The sequence below is a fragment of the Lepidochelys kempii genome, chromosome 2 (assembly GCF_965140265.1).
Source record: "Lepidochelys kempii isolate rLepKem1 chromosome 2, rLepKem1.hap2, whole genome shotgun sequence".
NCBI classification, from domain to species: domain Eukaryota; kingdom Metazoa; phylum Chordata; order Testudines; family Cheloniidae; genus Lepidochelys; species Lepidochelys kempii.
In genome coordinates, this window is record NC_133257.1 from 236776277 (window position 1) to 236794871 (window position 18595).

At 38.4% G+C, this 18595-nt stretch overlaps 1 protein-coding gene across 9 annotated transcripts in view; it reads right to left on the minus strand.

Annotated features, from left to right (window-relative positions):
• The window catches only part of ABI1 (abl interactor 1), a 120370-nt gene that overhangs the window by 9958 nt on the left and 91817 nt on the right, over window positions 1–18595 (minus strand). For 4 of the 9 annotated variants that reach the window (XM_073334297.1, XM_073334293.1, XM_073334301.1 and 1 more), the window contains exons 4-9: window positions 13611–13625; window positions 12774–12874; window positions 9144–9284; window positions 6975–7075; window positions 5807–5875; window positions 3758–3934 (exon numbers count right to left, since the gene is read on the minus strand). In XM_073334297.1, the coding sequence (XP_073190398.1) occupies window positions 3758–3934; window positions 5807–5875; window positions 6975–7075; window positions 9144–9284; window positions 12774–12874; window positions 13611–13625 (604 nt within the window). The remainder of the gene's footprint in view (window positions 1–3757; window positions 3935–5806; window positions 5876–6974; window positions 7076–9143; window positions 9285–12773; window positions 12875–13610; window positions 13626–18595) is intronic. The other 5 variants (XM_073334295.1, XM_073334298.1, XM_073334299.1 and 2 more) reach the window with 3 other exon arrangements.

The following is an 18595-nucleotide window of genomic DNA, read 5'->3' on the forward strand; positions in this document are numbered from 1 at the left end:
TCAAGTTTGTTTTCCCAAAAGCAAAGCTAAAGCTGAATTCATGTTTAGCCAATCAGTGACTCAGATAAATATATTTTTCTTTCTTAAGAGGCAAGTCCATTCTGAATGTTCATAGTTCAGAGGACATGAGAATGAAGGATTTCACTCATTTTAGATACATTCTTTGTATTACAGTAGCACCTAGAAACTGCACAAAACAGAACTTCCTTACTCTCAATATTAAAAAAGGGATTACTCCAAAATTGTGATTATCTTTGAAGAGAAATATTAATGAGACAGACAAGGTTTTAAAGGATGGTGGTCTCCTGCTGTTACATAATAGCAGACACATATGGTAAATATATAAATTTGAGGCAAAGCAAAGATTTATTTATAGGAGCAATCCTGCAGCTCCAACTATTATGAATTATTTCATACTGAATGACCAATGATTATTTTATCCCATATATAGTCATTTAAGTGCTTCATTATTTACTATGCTACTGTGGATCTATTGTATTTTTATTGGTTTACAAGACAGACAGACCTGGTCTCCCATTGGCTGAAACAAAATTGTAAATTGGTTTCCAGCAGCATAAAGTTTTGTTTTCAATTTTTTTAAAGCCTTCTATAAATACAAGCCACCAAGCAATCAGAAGGCTGGTATACGTTCCAATGGTACAACTGGCCCTCCCATGCATATGCAGAACTCTCATCCAATTAGTTGAAATGTATGAGTGCACATCCTCTGAACTGTATTCTGTTGAGCTATCCATTTTATTGAGCAAAGGGTTTAGTGTTCTTTATAAGTGCGTATGTGCAGTCAGTGCTCATTAAAAAGGCACAGGACTGACAGCCTAGAAACTGAAGTCCTCGCTTTATAAAGCAGGTATATAATAGCAAAGGCAGTAGCAACACAAGCTCCCCTGCACTGACCGACCAAAGTGGGTCAGACTCATGCTGGAAGGGGATAGAGTAGTTCAGCTCCATTAACGTTTAAGCCTTAACTCTGTTGAAACTGCCATCAAAGATATCCGTTCTGGTGTAACATCTCCAAGAGAATAAAAATAGACCAACTCATTTAATAAATTAAGCCATTTTTTCAGTTTTAAAATATTTACATTTAACCACAGATGAAAAAATTGTGAGGTGTGAATTCAGCAGAGTAATTTGATTGGAATCGTAAAATTGAAATAGGTTCTATTCTTCTGAACAAGCAATGGTTTTAAAACAAAGGCATAATTAACATTGTTTGCTGAATAAAGGCAGCATTTAGTTCATTCCAAAACCCACCATTTCCCCCTTATAATTTATCAACATAGAAGTGTGAAAGGGGAAAAAGAAAGCAGATTTGTTTACAAAACTGAAGTAAACATTTTCCAGAAATAAATTACTGTTTGTAATCATTAAAAAGTGTAACCCAGGGGAAAAACAGGATGTATCGTCAAGACAACGATGTTAAAAATCACCCATTTTGGAAGTGGATGAAAATAGTTTCAAGTGAAAAATATGCCCATCACAATACCTTTTAAAAAAAAATCTAAAATTGGCATGTTTTGAAGCACCAGATTAAGGGATTATACTTGCATTTGAACAAAAAATTGTATTGAGAATCTAAATTTTCAAAAATAAAATCAGCTACATAACATTTGAGGCAATTCAGCCATTTTAGAAATTAAATCCAGTTTTTGGCATCTGAACACCACTCAGGGGGAGGGATAGGTCAGTGGTTTGTGCATTGGCCTGCTAAACCCTGGGTTGTGAATTCAATTCTTGAGGGGGCTACTTAGGGATCTGGGGCAAAAATTGGGGATTGGTCCTGCTTTGAGCAGGGGGTTGGACTAGATGACCTCCTGAGGTCCCTTCCAACCCTGATATTCTATGATTCTATTGAAAATGAACAGTTTCTCTTAATTACAATGAATTATTTTTGCAGTGAAGTGTGTGGAGGAAATGAAGGAACTGAGTGTGTCTGAGGGGTCAGGGGGAAATAGAGGAAGGTAAAGATTAGTTTAAATAAATAAATATGTTGACCACCCCAGGAGCTTTCCATGTATATAAAATTGTTTTTCATTGAAAATGAACTCTACATCAGTGGGGAAGTTCTTAATCTAAATATTTTTCACATATCACATACATAACGCGAGAGCAGCACCAAGACATTCCTCAATTCTCTTGGAACTGAAGAGCAAAAATGTCAGATGATGTGGCAAAAGTTACAGGTAGCAGACAGGTATCTTTGAAACTATGTGAGATGAGCAGTATGGCATAATTAATCCATCTTGGGATTGTGTGCACATGCGCGCATGACCATAATTTAGCTGAGAGTATGGGCAAGGGGAACACTGGTTTGCTACCCAAGTTTCAGGCCCCCACCTGGAGTGGAGGGAGGGAGGCAGCAGAGAGGCGCAGACCAAACAAATCTGCTTAAGTGCAGCAGTGCTCAGCAGTCAGTACTTTCCCCACTTCACCCAGCTAAACCAATCAGCTGGTCAGGTAGGAGGTCCCGCTTTGCAGCACCCTGCTGCTAGGGGCTGCCCTGGTGGAATGCTGCTCTCTGGAACTGGCTCATCTCTTCTGCTGCCTGCTTCCCTGACCCCAGCACGGAGCAGGAGGCAGCCAGCTGGACAAGCCAGGGAAGGTGGATGAGCTTGCCGCAGAGGAGAGACCAAACCATCAGTGTCCTGTTCCGCCACCACCTCAGACTCAGGTAAGGGGGAAGTGGAGAGTGACTCTGGAAAGCACGCGTTCAGGTAAGGAATTTGGAGGAAGGGGTGCTTGGGATGAGCGGAAGGGAGGGGAGAAGCTGGACATCTGGAAGGCAGAGCAAGGGATGTAGCAGTGAACTTCTACAGCTGGGGGCCTTGGGATGGGAAAAGTGAAGTATGAGCATCTGTGCCCTTGCTCTGTGGCTAGATGACTCCACTAGAAGTGTGAGTGCAAGGGTATGCTAGCTGTACATCCACAGGTTTTTCTGCTTCACTCCACGTCAGTCTTTTCATAATTCCCCTCTTATTCAAGATTTTAAACACAACAAGGGATTCAGTAAGGACTATGCTAATCTGTTAAACCATTTAAAAAAACATTGACGATTTATTTCTGTCCCCTAATCAGTTCTTTAAGTCATGATAGCATGCAATTAGTGCTGAGATGTGAAAGGCCTAAAGGGAACTCAAGTACTGGAGTAATCCCTCAATACTGTGGTTATTTACTAAATGAAGAGAGGAAAGCAGGTAATATTAATGCTATGCAAGGAACATGATTTCCAGCTATTTTATCCTGTGGTCTCAGACAGTAAGACATTTAACAGTGACAGCCAACAATTCTCCTCATCATTTAAATTTTTAATAGAACAGGAACATTCATAATGTATTTAAAATTTTAATGGTTCAGTTTTAAACAATAGCTCTCTCTACAGCCAATATTCCAGGTCCTACCAGATCAGTTCTCCCTTCAGAAGAGCTTATATTTTTTGACTGTGTGCACAAAAGCACTCCCAGCACCCCTGAAATGCTAATTAACATTTGCTTATAATTAAATATGTAAGCCTGGCACTACCCATTACATTAACTGCCTGATCACTTTCTAAGGAAAAAGTGTTGTGTATAATTCAAAGGAGGCAAAGTATACCTTTTTGCTATTTTTTTCTCAATTAGAGGGAGAAAACCAAAAAGCATTTAGATTCTGATTGTTGCCTATCACAGACAAATCATACTTCAAATCATTCAACACAAAACATTCCATGATTGCTGCATAACGGCAAAGCGCAGAGGCTTACTTGAGTTTTGAGAATAGAGAGGCCCGCCATTAACATGAGGTTGAGCAGAAAATGGGGCAGTCACAGAGGGATTCCGTCTGTATCCACTAGAAGATGCTGAAGAAGTGGTAGAGTTGTGTCGTGAAATTTGCCTGGTCATTGTGCCATACTGGGAACCAGGAGCTGAACCAGGAGCAGCTGAAAAGCAGTAGCCAAAAGGAACCAACAAGAAGACTTAAGCCAAGTATTACTTAGGACAGAATGCAGAAAACAGAAAAAAAGACAGAACAGGGTGAATACTTGAAACCAACACTTCAGTACCTTGAGGTCAGCAGTGAGATATTAACGAAACAAAAAAGAAACACCTTGTTATACCAGTCCTGTGCTATCAGCCATGTAAAATACATAAATAACATTCATAAAAAGATGTGTCATTTATGTTTTCTGAAATGTTGTAGGCCTTTTCACCCACTTATACAGAACATTGGATCGGCTTGTTTCCTAATTTAACTGAATTTTTGTTGTTGCACTACCTGTTAAACAAAAAAGAAGCACACTGAAAAGGTTGCGTATCTTCTTGAAAGCAAACATTTTTGCATGCTGGAACAGATGCCTTCAATCTAGCCAAAGAAAAACAGCATATTTGTGTAGGTTAAGAAAAAGACACCATCACCACCAGAACAAAGTTTTTAAGTTGGGTGCTCAAACAAACATAAAAATCAGAGTGATACGATTCTAGGACACTTTCCACATTTATAATTTCTACTGTTTAACTGTGCTTCCATATAGGGAACCTGCATTAAACTAGAATAGTCAACACAAGATGTGTCAGCATTCTTCTGTGAGATCAACACCAATTCCTACCTGCCTCACATGTAATCTGCAACATTCTCAATATTGCAGATTAATAATGAATAAACGTTTCATCTTTTTTCATTTTTACGATTTCATCTTTGTGTGCATCACAAAAGTCAGAATTTCACACTATGCAAACCGATGAGCGACTTGTGTTGCTTGAACTCTTTTTGCCAATGTACAAGTTCTTTTCAGATTCCAAATGTAGTAACAGTATTGCAGTAAAATATACTATATGCATATACATGTAAAAACATACCAAACACACACATGCACACACACACCCCAACACAAAGTTTACAAACTATTCAAAATCACTTTCACTTAACATTTCAGATAAGAGAAAGTGTACAAAGATTATATGGGTCAAAGCCTCTAAAGTTAGTTTTGTGGTAAGATAATGAATTCTGACAATTGTCCTTGGTTGGGATGGTGACCTAAAAGTTCTCTAAGGTAATGCTTTCAAAACCCCTTACTAATAGCGATTCATGGCATTTGCTGCACAGCTTGAGGAAACAAACTGACAGGGCCCTTAATGACTTTAATGCTTGTGAATCCAAGGTGCTTCAAAGTGCCAAAGAGCAATGAAAATTGGATTTCCTTCACCATCCCACCCAAATCTACCAGGAAGCAAGTCACTTGTATCTTCTCATTGGCACATGCAGGAGAATTCCTGAAGTCTCCCAGTTTTATCTGTCCATGAAGGATCACAGAATTGTACCTGAGCCACTGAGCCAGACATTTCTGCTTTTCCTTTTACATTTTCCTTCATAATCAATCAGTTCACAAGAGAAATCCCCATATGCACAATCCCCACTCTACCTACTACTGTTTTCAAACTATAATGTACTTTATTGGTGAACTTTGTGAGTCTCCCCCCCCCCCCATACACAAGAATGCATGAACAAGGACTACACGCAAGCTGAATTCACATTGTTAATTGGATCTTAGCTTTAGTGGGAATATTAGGATTCAAAGCAACTAATATACTTTTTCCATATTTTATTTATCTATCTTCAGAGGCTTTCAACCACAGGAAATTAGTTGGGATTAGATTTGTTAACAAAAACAAAACAAAAACGAACATTGATGATTATACCAGATCACATACACCCCACTACAAAAGGCAAACGGCTTCTATAAATCCATTAGGAGGAGTTTATTATTGATTATGTCAAATAACTGCAATCACGCCAGTGCTGACACAAGTCTCACCTATCGTACTGCCCATCGGGAGAGGTGGTGCTGGTGGCACTCCAGGAGGAGGAGGAACAGAAATTTGTGCTAATAAAATAGTTCATATTGCCAGTTAGGCTAATGGCAAAAGAGCTACATTTTAAAAGACAACAGGAACGTAGAGACTTTACAAGAAAATATTCAACATTAATAAATGGATACACACACAGGCCCCAATCCTGCAAAGGGTTCTACAACTGCACACCTTTTCTCCTGCAGGGAGCACCTATTGATTTTTCTGGGGTGCTTTGTGAAAGTAAGACCCGTGCACGCAGATCCCTATGCAGGCCAAGAACACAGAGTGGGCCTTAAGGCTTAGTAAGAAGTGAAGATACAACAGCAAAGTTCTGCCTCAGAGTAAAAATCTGACTTGTGAATACCACCACTCTAGTTTGAGACTTTAATTTGGATGGTCAATGTTTTTTCCAAAATAGCTTACTGTGCCTACGTGACACACATTCACTACACCAGTGATTATGTCTTCCTCTACTGTCTTGCCTCTTGGCTAGAAGAGCCAAGTACGGCACCTTTATATCGCTAAAAGAGTCCTCCAACTCAAATGATAGAGGCACGTGCTTTTGATACTGTGTGATAAGCTTTAAATGATTTTCACACTATGATTCACTTTGGTTTTAATCACACTGGTGGATGTTCTTGAATTTCACTATTGATGGTGTTGTTTATTCCTAGGCTTTCTTCCAATCTCCTTTAGTGGTTTAATCGAAGGAAGAAGTTTATTTTTATTTACAATTTTAAACGTTCTAAAGGGTAAGTGATAAAAATCAATAGACTATTTCAGAAAACAATTCTGATCATATGCATACAGAACAGTTTTTTCTTCTCAGGACATCTAGAAATGTCTACTTGTCAACACGCATTTGAAAGCATGGATTCCACCTGCTCCTTATATCTTAAAAAGAAAAGATATTCCTGATTTTTTAAAAATCTTGTTACAATGTAATGAATAAAAAATGAAAGAGAAGAAATAGCTGACCATTTTTTTGGCATGTTTGTTTTGGGAGCAATTCTCTTCCAACCTCTTCAAAAGGGAAGGGATGAGAACTTCAATCCTCCCTTGACATTTATGAGAAAACGTCTGAATGAGCCACGTTGCAGTATTAGGTATCATAAAAAGAATCTCAAATACCTGGCCCAACAGTTGGTGGTGAAGGTGTAGGCACGGCAATGGGAATGCCAATACTGCTGCTTCCACTGTTCTCTCGACTGCCACTTCCTCCACTACTACCGCTAAAGGGGAGGAGGGGGAGAAAACATGTCAGCACTGCTTTCCATACATTCATATTACTTATTTGAACAGTGATCAAATAAATTCGCTCAATTGCATAAAATGTGAGGTAAAAAAATCCTGTAGACTGACTGTTCCTGAAACCCTTATTACTTATCACCCTCAGATCATTAAATCAAAATGTATTAAAACTCTGTATCTACTAGAGATCATTAGCTAAGCTGTTAGCCATTTTTTATACATCCATAGCTTTTAATTACTTATAACTACAAATGTAAGCAACCATATGAGATCTAGACATCTGTTAGTCCAATGTGAATACCGTAATAGTTCCAGGCACCTTGAACTAAGTAATGATAAAATGGGCGTAAAAAGGGTTCAAGCATAAGCTATTTGTAATTTGAGTGATGTGTGCTATATGCTGAAGAAGTCTCCTTTTGCTAAATGAATACTTGTGTTCAAGTTTATTTTGAGTTCTCAACAATTCTACTGCGACTAGCCCAGCCACTTGCCAGTGAGAGAGCGAGAGCGCACATGCTTTATGAAGAAGCCATACAATAATTTTGATAATTTTCATGCAGGCATCTTGGAGGTCATTACATATTTTTCAACCAAATGGAAACTAGGGGACAGAGTAAAAATCCATGGACAAATTCAATAAATATGCCCGTTAGTCAAGACTTGAATTTACAAAGATTCAACAGAGAACAGGAAGAGAATTAAACAGCTGTGGTGCCCTGTAACTAAAAAGCCATCTCTATACATCCATCTTAATAAAAATATAGTAGCACTCAATGCATTTTATTTACCATTTCTGTGCAACCATATATAAATTGCTAGCAAAGAGTCCAGCACAGATCATTCAAAAATATCTTAAGATAACAACTTTACTATAAAAAGAGAAAATTAGTGATCTGAACTGGGAGCCAAGACAATTCCTTCAAAATTAGCTTTCTGTATGTTGAAGATCTGCAACCTTGATCTTGTTGGTTGCAGTTAGAAATTCAGCTGCAGTCTACATAAAAGAAGATCTTGTCACACAAAAAAAGGGAGACTTTATGGCTGCCAATTAAACTGATTGCATCCTGGTTTATTAAATACCTTAATCTGACAATATTGTTTAACTGACAGCAAGCTGCTCAAAGATGAAGTTAACTTGTTTTCCCAAAGTCCATAAGGACTCCCTGAACCCCAGAACTGCCATTATGCTAGTAAACATTTAAACATCACAGATTGGTGCAAGTCATTGAAACGATCACATCATATCTATCCCTGGGACAATAAACCACTGTCTAAATCCCGTCTGTATTCAGGTAGCCATTGTCAATTTATTTCTTGCAGTTTGACTGGAGATTCTACTGAAGCCTCAGATTTAAACAGATTTAAAGGCAAGTAGTCGATAGGTATAGAGACAGCACTACTCTCATCCCAGGAGATGATCTCCCCAGAGAAAGTACTGTTCTGCCAATGTGCCTCAGTGTGGAAGCTGATTGGTACTGCTGGTTCTGTGGATAAATTTTAGCTTCCAGTACTGTCAATCTACCACATCACAAGCACAATTTTTCTCTGAACAATAAAAGCAAACCACACTTCTGACAGGCAAACTTCACTAAAGTATTTTCTAATCAGAAACTGCTTCCCTATACAATTAGCATCAGTGAAAGCACTTACCTGTACACCTATCCCAGCCTAAAGTCTGAAATAAGTTATATAGTCTGTCAGATATTCCATCTCCCTATTCACTCCTATAATTTCTGAAATTTTGCTTACTCTGATGAGGCAAAAAATGATCGAAGTTGTGCATTCAAAGCTGTGTATGTGTGTGTTTAAACAAAAAGCTTCTGTAGCATTAAATTTGAAAAACTGAAACAGATGCTACTAAAGTTAACAGATCTAGAGGTACCAAATCCAGACAGAACCATGTATAAAGAAGAATCTAAGGTATTTAAACTACATCTGTCTTCTCCATCCACCTTAGAAGAAGCCAGGCATAAAGCTTTGCTGCAACGCTGGTGAGTATCACTATGCCGGTCAAGACACAACAACAGAATTAGGAGCAATGTACTCTACCTGTGTGTTCTTGGTCTCTGGTTTAAGGAAGCTGTTCTTCCTGGACTGTGTTGACTTCCAAGTCTGGCAGGACTGGTCATGTAATCATTAGGAACAGTTGGAGGTTTAACTGGCTCCAGGGTTTTGTAAGGAGTATTTCGTCTAGTCAAACGAAAGTGGGTTGGAGGAGAGAAAAAGCTTTAATTAAAGTAATGAAGCCATTTGTTTTCCTAAACCTTCACTTAAGATCACTGCACAGACACTCAACATTACCAAATAGAAACCATCTCTGAAAGTGGCAAATTAAATAGGTATTTCATTCTCAACATGTTAATTCTGCATATTAACAAAACAGCTTTAAAAAGGGACTAATTATAGTCACCTTTCCAGGACAAATTAAAAGGAAATTTCAGTGTCTAGGTAATATATGAAATAAAACCTATTGAAAAAATTCTTTTGAAAACGCTTTCATAAAGTAAGGCCAAACTGTATGTTCCTCTAAGATAAAAGCTAATTAAAAACAAAAACACTACACGTATGGCCACAAAGTACTCTTCAGATTACAAACAGTTGTATGCACATGCTATGCAATGCACACTTATCTATTACAGTAGTGCCCCTCAACAATAGTTACGATAATATTTACATAGAACATTTTGAGGGCAGTACAAATGTCCTAAAAATTACTTTTTGCTAAAGGTATTCACGTTCTCACACCAGGAACACGTCTGGAGTCCCTGTTCCCTTTTTTGAGGTGACTCATAGATGGGGAGGAAATGGGAGACTATGAACATCTTTAATCATTTGTGCTGCTTCTTGTTAGATTACCGCTTACACATACATTATACTAATTCAATGACTCAACAATATAGTAAAACCTTACTAACTATTGGGGGCCCATTGCAAGGTTCTGAATTTGGGAGGTAACAGGTAAACAAAACAAAAAAGCAAGGCAAAATGCATCACAAAAAAATAGGATACATTCAGTAATCTGCTGTAGTTAGTTTTAATTAAGTTACTTTATATTATTCTAGTGAACATATTGTGTTAAACTTAGAATTCTTACAAAATGTCTCAGGAGCACTAGACCTCACTATTACTAAAACCATTCCTGATAAACAATAGCCCAGTTGTTTGTATGCATTACTGGATTTGTGAATCAGTGAGTTTCTATCATACACAGAACTAGAGAAAGTTTTAAAATATGAGCTGCCATTGGGCTTTTGTTGTGCCAGAAAGATCAGAAAATGAAAAAAAAAAACTGTGTACATCTTAATCCCTTATAACTAGAACACAAATATGACTGAAACTGCAAGATAAAGAGACATCACTGAAGTTTTAAACTGACTTCCAATAGGAATAACCTCATAATTTAAAGAAAATACGATGTTAATGGATATTCCACTTCTGGACGAAATGTGGGGAGGAAATGGAGTAACTCAAGTTTCTATAGCTTTGTTTATTATGACTCTCATATAATCTGCATATATAATTCCCCCTCAATTTTCCCCACTCCAGTTCCCTGGAGCTGACTTGGCCTTCCCCTTCCATGGGCAGAATCCAATTAAGCAAGTAGTCTTTCCACTGCTCTCAAGGCTCTGAACAGTTCTCAGTAGTTTCTTTCACAGGGCTCAGTCATTCCTTTTTCTCTCAATGTGGTGTTAATACCCACCACCTTCAGGTGGAACTGCAAAGAAACTCAAGCCCTCCTACTATTCTAGGTTCTAATTTAGGGCTCCTCAGCAGGCAGTGGCTGTCCATTTCCCATCACACCCTTGCTTCACTTTTTCCTGTGGTGCCTTTTAAAAAAAAAAAAAAGACAAAACAAAAAAACTACAAACTTAGTCCAACTTCTTCTAGGCTTTTTTATTATTATTATTAACAACACTCAGCCTGGGAGAAGCTGTTTCTTAGTTATCCTAGGCCTCCTGTTCCCTCCAGGTCTTTTATACTCAGCTCAAGCTCCTTCTTATTGATCCCTCCCACAATCACCTGGTTCCCTCTTCATTACCTGATCTTTGGACTCTCCTCTTCCTCCCCACCCAACTACATTTCCCAGAATTCTTTTGCCTTAAAAGGGACAAGCCCCAGCAACTGGCCAGGTGGCAGTGCCTACTCTTAAGTGTACTGCTGACATGCTCGGTCACACTTCTAAAATTGCATATTTTGTGTTGGTTTTAAATTTCTATCCACTTTTTTCTAATGGAAAGAAGAAAACACCAATCTTTGTGGTTTCTGGCAATATTCTTGTATGCTTGAGGTAAAGTAGCAAAACACATTGTAGATGTATGCACTTTGATGCCAAAAGATAAAAGACAGCACACATCTACCTCTCTTTTTGAGACAGTGTTGTAACAGATGTAATCTTTGCTATGTATTTTGGTTGTTCCCTCAACCCATCATTTCTTCCCCTCAATATCCAAGATTTCACCCATGGATTTTTATCCACTGTTTCCTGAAGGATCCCAGCACACTTCACTACACCCACAGTTGAAATACCATCCCACCAGAAAGTGCGCTGTATCAAGCAGGTAATTGGAACCTATACAACATCTATCAACAGTGGGTCAAGATTCTTATTCCCATAACGCACTCCAAGCAGACTGAAAAACCCTAGACACCTTTTTAAAAAAGTGAATACAGTACATTATTACATTTTTATGTTTAAACAGTGACAGCGCAGCACTGAATTGTCGCATCAGAATTTAAGGCTTCAATGCTTCCAGAGCCCTGCAACACTCTTTTAAAGGGGGCTATAGTTCCCCCACTTTTCTTGTCTGGCTCTCTTGATCCGCACTGTGAGCTGCCTTGTAACCAGACCATTACTCAGCTCACTAACTTGGAAAACTAACTCATCCATAGCTGCTAAATCCGTGCCAGCCCACCAGTGCTCACGCTCCATCTACCATACCCTACATGTTAAAGGCAAAGATTCAGGTAACTGAACGGCAACATCCATAGACCAAAGTTTCTGTTTAAGATCTCAATGAAAAGCCCCACAAAATAGTCCAAACAGAATCACACTCTATATGCTTAGTGTTTTCAAGTACCACCATTTCAATCCATATCATAATAGTCTGTTGATGTACAGAGGTCAAACAGCAGTGAAATAGAAGCTGAAGTAGAAGGTGGTTGTGTTGGAGGGTGCAGTTCCCTCAATTAAGCATTAAAATGTGCCTTCAAATGAGAATTAGTGTTGCCAGTACATCTAACTTCTCTCCACACACTCTTTCCTTAAATATTGCATAAGCACAACTCTCCACTGTCAAGGAATCAGGAGTGAGTTAGCAACAAAGTAAGAGTCTTAACACTGAAATCCTTTTGCTTTGTTAGTTTAAATGAGAACCTTAATCAAAATTCATTTGTATTAAATATGCAATAATATTTCTGCCTGATTACTATCAGAAATGAAGACTAACCTCAGCCACTTCAGTCTGTAATATAATGAAAAGGTATTCTCTCAAAGGGGCTTCATTTAAAAAAAAAAGAAAACCAGAAAATTTCAAATGTTTTGCATAGAAAGATGATTTGTCTAACTCACTAGAGCCCAGAGGGTACTCAGCCTTCATATACTCACTTATCTAGGCAATATTGATATCTGCACAATTAGAATTCTCTCTTATACAGGCTGGATATAAGTCTCATTCTTACCCCAGAGTTCCCCGGCCTGACATAGGAGGACTTGGTGGTTTTTGTGTAGGTGGATTTGTTCTTGACAAGGTGCCAGTTCTTGCAGGCTGGTTATTTCCATGCTGAAATGAGGGGAAACAGGATTTTATTTTTATACTTAAACGCTTCTACTATTGAGAGTTATTTTTTAAATGTAAGAATAGGAAGTGAGGGTTCCCAGACAGCTATTGAACAGCAGGTTTTATCTGCACACTAGAGAAGACAACAGGAAAAGGAAACAAACCCTAAACGTAAGTTTCATATTGTTTTTTAACTGTCATTGTACAGCTGAAGTACATCTGAAAATTAAGCAGATGACAAGTTCACGCAAAAGTCTTCCCCTTTTCCCTCTTTAAATTACTATTACATTCCATTTGTGTGTCAGTTCCACTGCGAATATTTTAAATAAAAAATTTAAACTGGCTACAAAAAACCGTCAGTCTTCATCCAAAATTTCTCACTCAATTTAGCTCGGCTATTTGACTAGCACAGTCAAACATATTGTCTGGGAAACCTCCTATAAAAAAATGTAAGTCAATAGGATCAAGGCATCTACCAAATCAAAGCAAAGCACTACATGTGTTAGAGAAATTAATGTATTTAAGTACAAATGCAAATGTCAATATATCTCTGATATATTAACACATCCAGGCTAAATGTTGCAAATCTGCACTGAAGTAGAGCTTATTTAACCTAAATAACCTATGAAAAGCAGAGAGAAGTATAGGAGAGTACTAGCTTTCAGTTTTAATGGCTCTGCAGCCTCAACTATCAATACAATGAGACACTGTGGGTCAAATGAGAAATGATTCTTCTTACCTTGGCTTTTAGCCACTTAACGTTGGCAAAAAAAGGGGGGAAAAGCAGAAATTAATGGCAGATCTATCACAACTGATGGACAAATTATTATTATTATTAATTATTATTATTATTACTACTATTATTTTTTACAGCAATTCATTTCCCTAACAACAACTTACATTGCATCCCAGGTATGCTGTTAAAGATCTCATGAGCTCATAAGCAGTCACAGGACAAACATCACAATTAATAGGCATCTCCAAAGGAAACACTTAAACTTACATTTAGTATCCTTGTGGCCAGCAAAAGGCACATATGCCTCTTACCAGCCTTAAGTTTTTAACACCAGTTTAAAGTGTCTGGTTGACATTAATCCAAGACCAAGAGTATTTTATAATGTATCAAAACCATACATTCTCTATACAATCTCGATCACAAATTACAGAATGTATTAAACCATCAGAACTGTGGGAATAGAACCCAGAATGGAGAAGTCCTACCTGCTGCACTGAATGGTAAAAAGAATGAAGGGAATTCTCAGACTGGATATGCAGCAGAGCCTTTCACTAGTCTAGGTTGCTGCCTGAAATCCAACCCAAGTCAGTAATGCAGCAGTGCCAGCTCTTATGATTTTATTGCCAGCATCAAAATAATTAGTATTTGTCTTGAAGTGCCGACTTCTGGAGTCGGATGATCATGTGACCTCAGCTTTCATTTAAAAAAGTAGTACATTTCTAGCCCTCATGGTTGCAAAGGAAAGCATAAAATGTGACTTTAGGATAACCTGAAGACTGAAAAATCAGGAAAAAAACACAAAATGTATTTTTTTTTTTTAATTAATGACTGGGGGTGTGGACACCTGACTCAATTTTTGAGTGGATGGGGGAAGCAATACTATAGTGGTAAAAAGTCATTACCTTTCGTTGGCTGTTTGGAAGCCGTTTGGCATTTTCTGACCAATCCCTAAACGAAAGTTGTCCACATAACGAGAAATCTAACATCCTTATTAGCAGTTTCAGCAGTAGTCAAGATATAGGAAGTGGCACTAGAGGGGGTCTCTCCAGCTCTAAGTCTGGACTGAATTTTATTGGCAAGAGGCAGACTAATGCTGTTTGCGCTACTGTCGTCTCCGATATATCTATTCTATGGATGAATACAGAAGTTCAGTCTCCGAGACTGTCAGACTGGTATCATCCCTGAGCACTATATTTTTCAAGACAGCTACTAGTCTCCTGGAAAACAAATTTTAGCGATTCATCTGCTTGTGTCTCCCATCTACTAGGTTTCTTCCCTTTTTAATTTTTCCAGTTGCTAAGGACAATGGCGTAAAACAAGGAATTCTGTTAAGAGATCAAGAAGTGAAACTATTAGTCCTCTGAAAGGTATAGATCCTAACCTTCCAGCTGAAGACTTAGAGAAAGCAAGGCATTTTAGCTCAGAACTCCTCCCAGGTCTCTCTAACACCTAACCCTTCCTTTTATCTCAGTCCCACCCCCAGTCTCCCAACATAGTCTCATTCATCCATGTTTCTTAGATCATTTAGTTCTTTTGGTCAGGACGATCTACAAATAAATGAATCTTCCCCTGCACCACTTTGTTCCATCATACTCCGCCACCTCATAGAATATCAGAGTTGGAAGGGACCTCAGGAGATCATCTAGTCCAGCCCCTGCTCAAAGCAGGACCAATCCCCAATTTTTGCCCCAGATCCCTAAATGGCCCCCTCAAGGATTGAACTCACAACCCTGGGTTTAGCAGGCCAATGCTCAAGCCACTGAGCTATCCCTCTCCCACCTCTGGAGAGTGGATGCAAACATCTAGCAGTGATTCAGGGAGCTGCATTTTATTTCAAACATTCCACTAAAAACTGTGGCCACATTTCTAATATAGGAATAAAATCCAACTCTTGAGTTTTATTCCCAATTCTGAACCATATAGAAGCTTTGTGATTTTTAGTACAACTAACTAATTGGGAGACAGCTTTATAATTTTCTCGTATTATTATTTATATTACTGTAGCACCTAGGATCCTTAGTCATGGACAGGACCCCACTGTCCGAGGCACTGTACCCATTTCTCATACGTCACACGCATGGATCCCTTCCCTACTTTTCAGGTGGAGCAGCTGGATCAATTTTGGATCATCACATAATATGGTAATGGTATTAAAGAAGAGTCACAAGCAGCCAGGAGGTACGTTGGTAGGTGGGAACTGAGGCATAACGAACAGGCTCTCTCACATTGCTTCTCACAGGGCCCCTGAAAACTCAGGGATGAGCCGAGAAAAAAAAAAAGATATGGGTAACAACCCAGAGGCTTCTCTTTCTGACTCCTACATATGATCTGCATTCTGGAATTGAGGATTTTTATTCCCAGTTCTGCCACTAACTTTTGGGACTTTAAGCAAATCACACTTTGTGTCTTAGTTTCCTTATGAGTAAAATGGAGGATAATACTCAGTTCTTGCCTCACAGGCTGTTCTGAGACCCAAAGAGGCAATGTCAGGTCAATATAAGCTCTAAAACAAATATTCTACAAAAGTAAACATCAGTAGAAAGATTCCATAATATTTTGTTATTTTAATGGAACTTTATTTTTAGATTAGTAATATGCTATATATTGTTTGCAATCCAGTAGTTACAGATTCCTGTTAATGCCAGGTAACCAGAAAGTGAAATGTAAGCAGATGTAGATGATGAACAAAAGGGATAGTACTTCTGTTGTCCAACTGAACAAAAATCCAGTTGGCTTTTTTAGATTTTCCCTTTTTATTACTCTAAGCTGTTATTAGCAGCACAAGAAAGAAAATTTGTTTTTGAATTATGTTCCACTTTTAGCCTGATACTGTCTGAAATGTTTGTAAAACGTAAAATAAATGTTTGGCTTGAGATCCTCAGATGAAGGGTTCTCTATTAGGGGAACGTATTACATTATGTTTATTTTTTAAAATCTCAGTATCACTGACTCCAAGCATTCAAAATCATGAGTCAGGCTCCAAAGTTCAAGAGTTTGGCTTACAAAACAATAGGTTTTTTTAAATGGGGGGTGGGGTTAGGGGTTCTTTACCTTCTAGTTTTGTCTTTCAGGATTCATGCTTCCAAGGTTTTCTCAGCAACCATGAACTTTTTCTAGAAACTTACTTAAAAATCTAAAGCTGAGATTCTCACTTAAAATTAATTTAGCTGGTGCTTTAAGGAAAACACCAAATATTATGAGCCTTATGATACAATTATCAACATTGGCAACACATGTGTGTCCTTCACCCTACAGCACTCTGTATTGTTTGACAGTGACCCTCTGAATGATAGCAATGCAATTGGCATGGTAGCAATGCAATTGGCAAAATGACACTTGACGTGTCAGTGTCTGACACTAACCAATCCCAGGAACAAGGAGAACTCAGATTCTCAGGCTCAGAATCATTGACTGCTTGTAGAAGTGCCTATTTACATCTTTTTAATAACTACAAAAATAGTTAATGCCCAGCTGGATCCAACATAAAAGGCTTTTCCCTACAGGGAAGAAAAACAGCAGGTGCACAAACACCTTTTGTCTTTTGTTCTTTTGTTTGTCTTTTGTCTTTTTACCTTTTGTCTTTTGTTCTCGGTTTTATAGGGTAGATATAAACATGAGGAATATAAAAGTGACTAAGCTGGTACATCGCAAGCATTCACAGATGTTGAAAATCAAACCCACTTCTCATAGTTAAATACTATGGGATTTGGAGCCTACATCTCCGTTTAAAATTTTCCTTCCCCTATCCCCTACATCTTTCTTGGGTCCATGACCGATTAATCAATCTTCACCTTGTCCCAAGTGCCCCATATCTAGGAGATTTTAAAATTCTTCCAAAGTCTCCACTTAAGGTGCTCAGTCTTCCTGTACTTTTAAAAAAAATTACAAGTTTCATACAATAAACTCAATCAATTGTAACTACTGGACATTTCATTTCATGAGTGATAAACACACTTTTATCTACATTTAACAAAAATAGTTTCCATTTCTGCTTTAACCATCATTTTACAATCAAATGGACTGAGACACCCTGATAGTGGCAATTCTACCTGCCTTTCGTTCTTCACACAGAATATTTTAAAATTCTAGCAGGGCTGCTAGACAAGTATAATTCTTTCCAGCAATATTCTTTTTTTAAGCCCAGGATTTTCTGTATGGATAACAGCATTTGACCTATTTTTTTCCTTCACAAAACAAAAGGAAGAGACTGGAAGAATGGTTAAAATAGCTTGTGTCTACATTTTTTTTTAAGTTACCAAGCCAGAGTCTTTGTGCATTAAAGCAGCATTTCATATTGTGATAGGTTCTGATTTACATGGGGTTGAGGAGAGAATGACTTCAGTTGTGCCCCCTTGCCCTCATCCCCAAAGGATGGTCGCTGAGTGACTATTTAGTATCTAACAGACTGGCAAAATCTGCTTGTGTACACATTATTTCTTGCGGCCATTTACACACAGAATGTTTGTTCAGTGAAAAGGGAAGAGAGCCATGTTAAGTCTAATCACAAATGGAACAGTTTTAAAAAATCCACTGCCCATGTACGATGCGTCAAAACCAAACTTATGCTAACCCTGGGCCCGCTGTTCCCATCCCAGGAAAAATCCTACAACTGGAACAGAATAATTAGCACTGCCCCCTCCAAAGGAAGGGGTTTGAGCATTGTGAAGTAGAGATATGGAAAGAGCCTGAAAAACTCTCAGACCCACAAGCCAATAAGAGCATAACTGGGTAGATCCTGGGCCATTTTAGGGGTGGCCTGTCCCTGTGCGCTGACTGTGGACTCTGGTTCCCTAAGGATCTGGGCTACCACTGACTAACTCCCTACAATGGTAGTGTAGCCTTTGGGTACACAGAAACTGTGGAGGGCAGTTTATACTACTAGAAGCATCATCAACTCCACAGCGATTTCCCCAACAGGAGGGAAATATACTGTGGAGAACAGCTGCTGCCTATCTTCTCCCTCCCCCATCAGCAGAGCATCAACCACA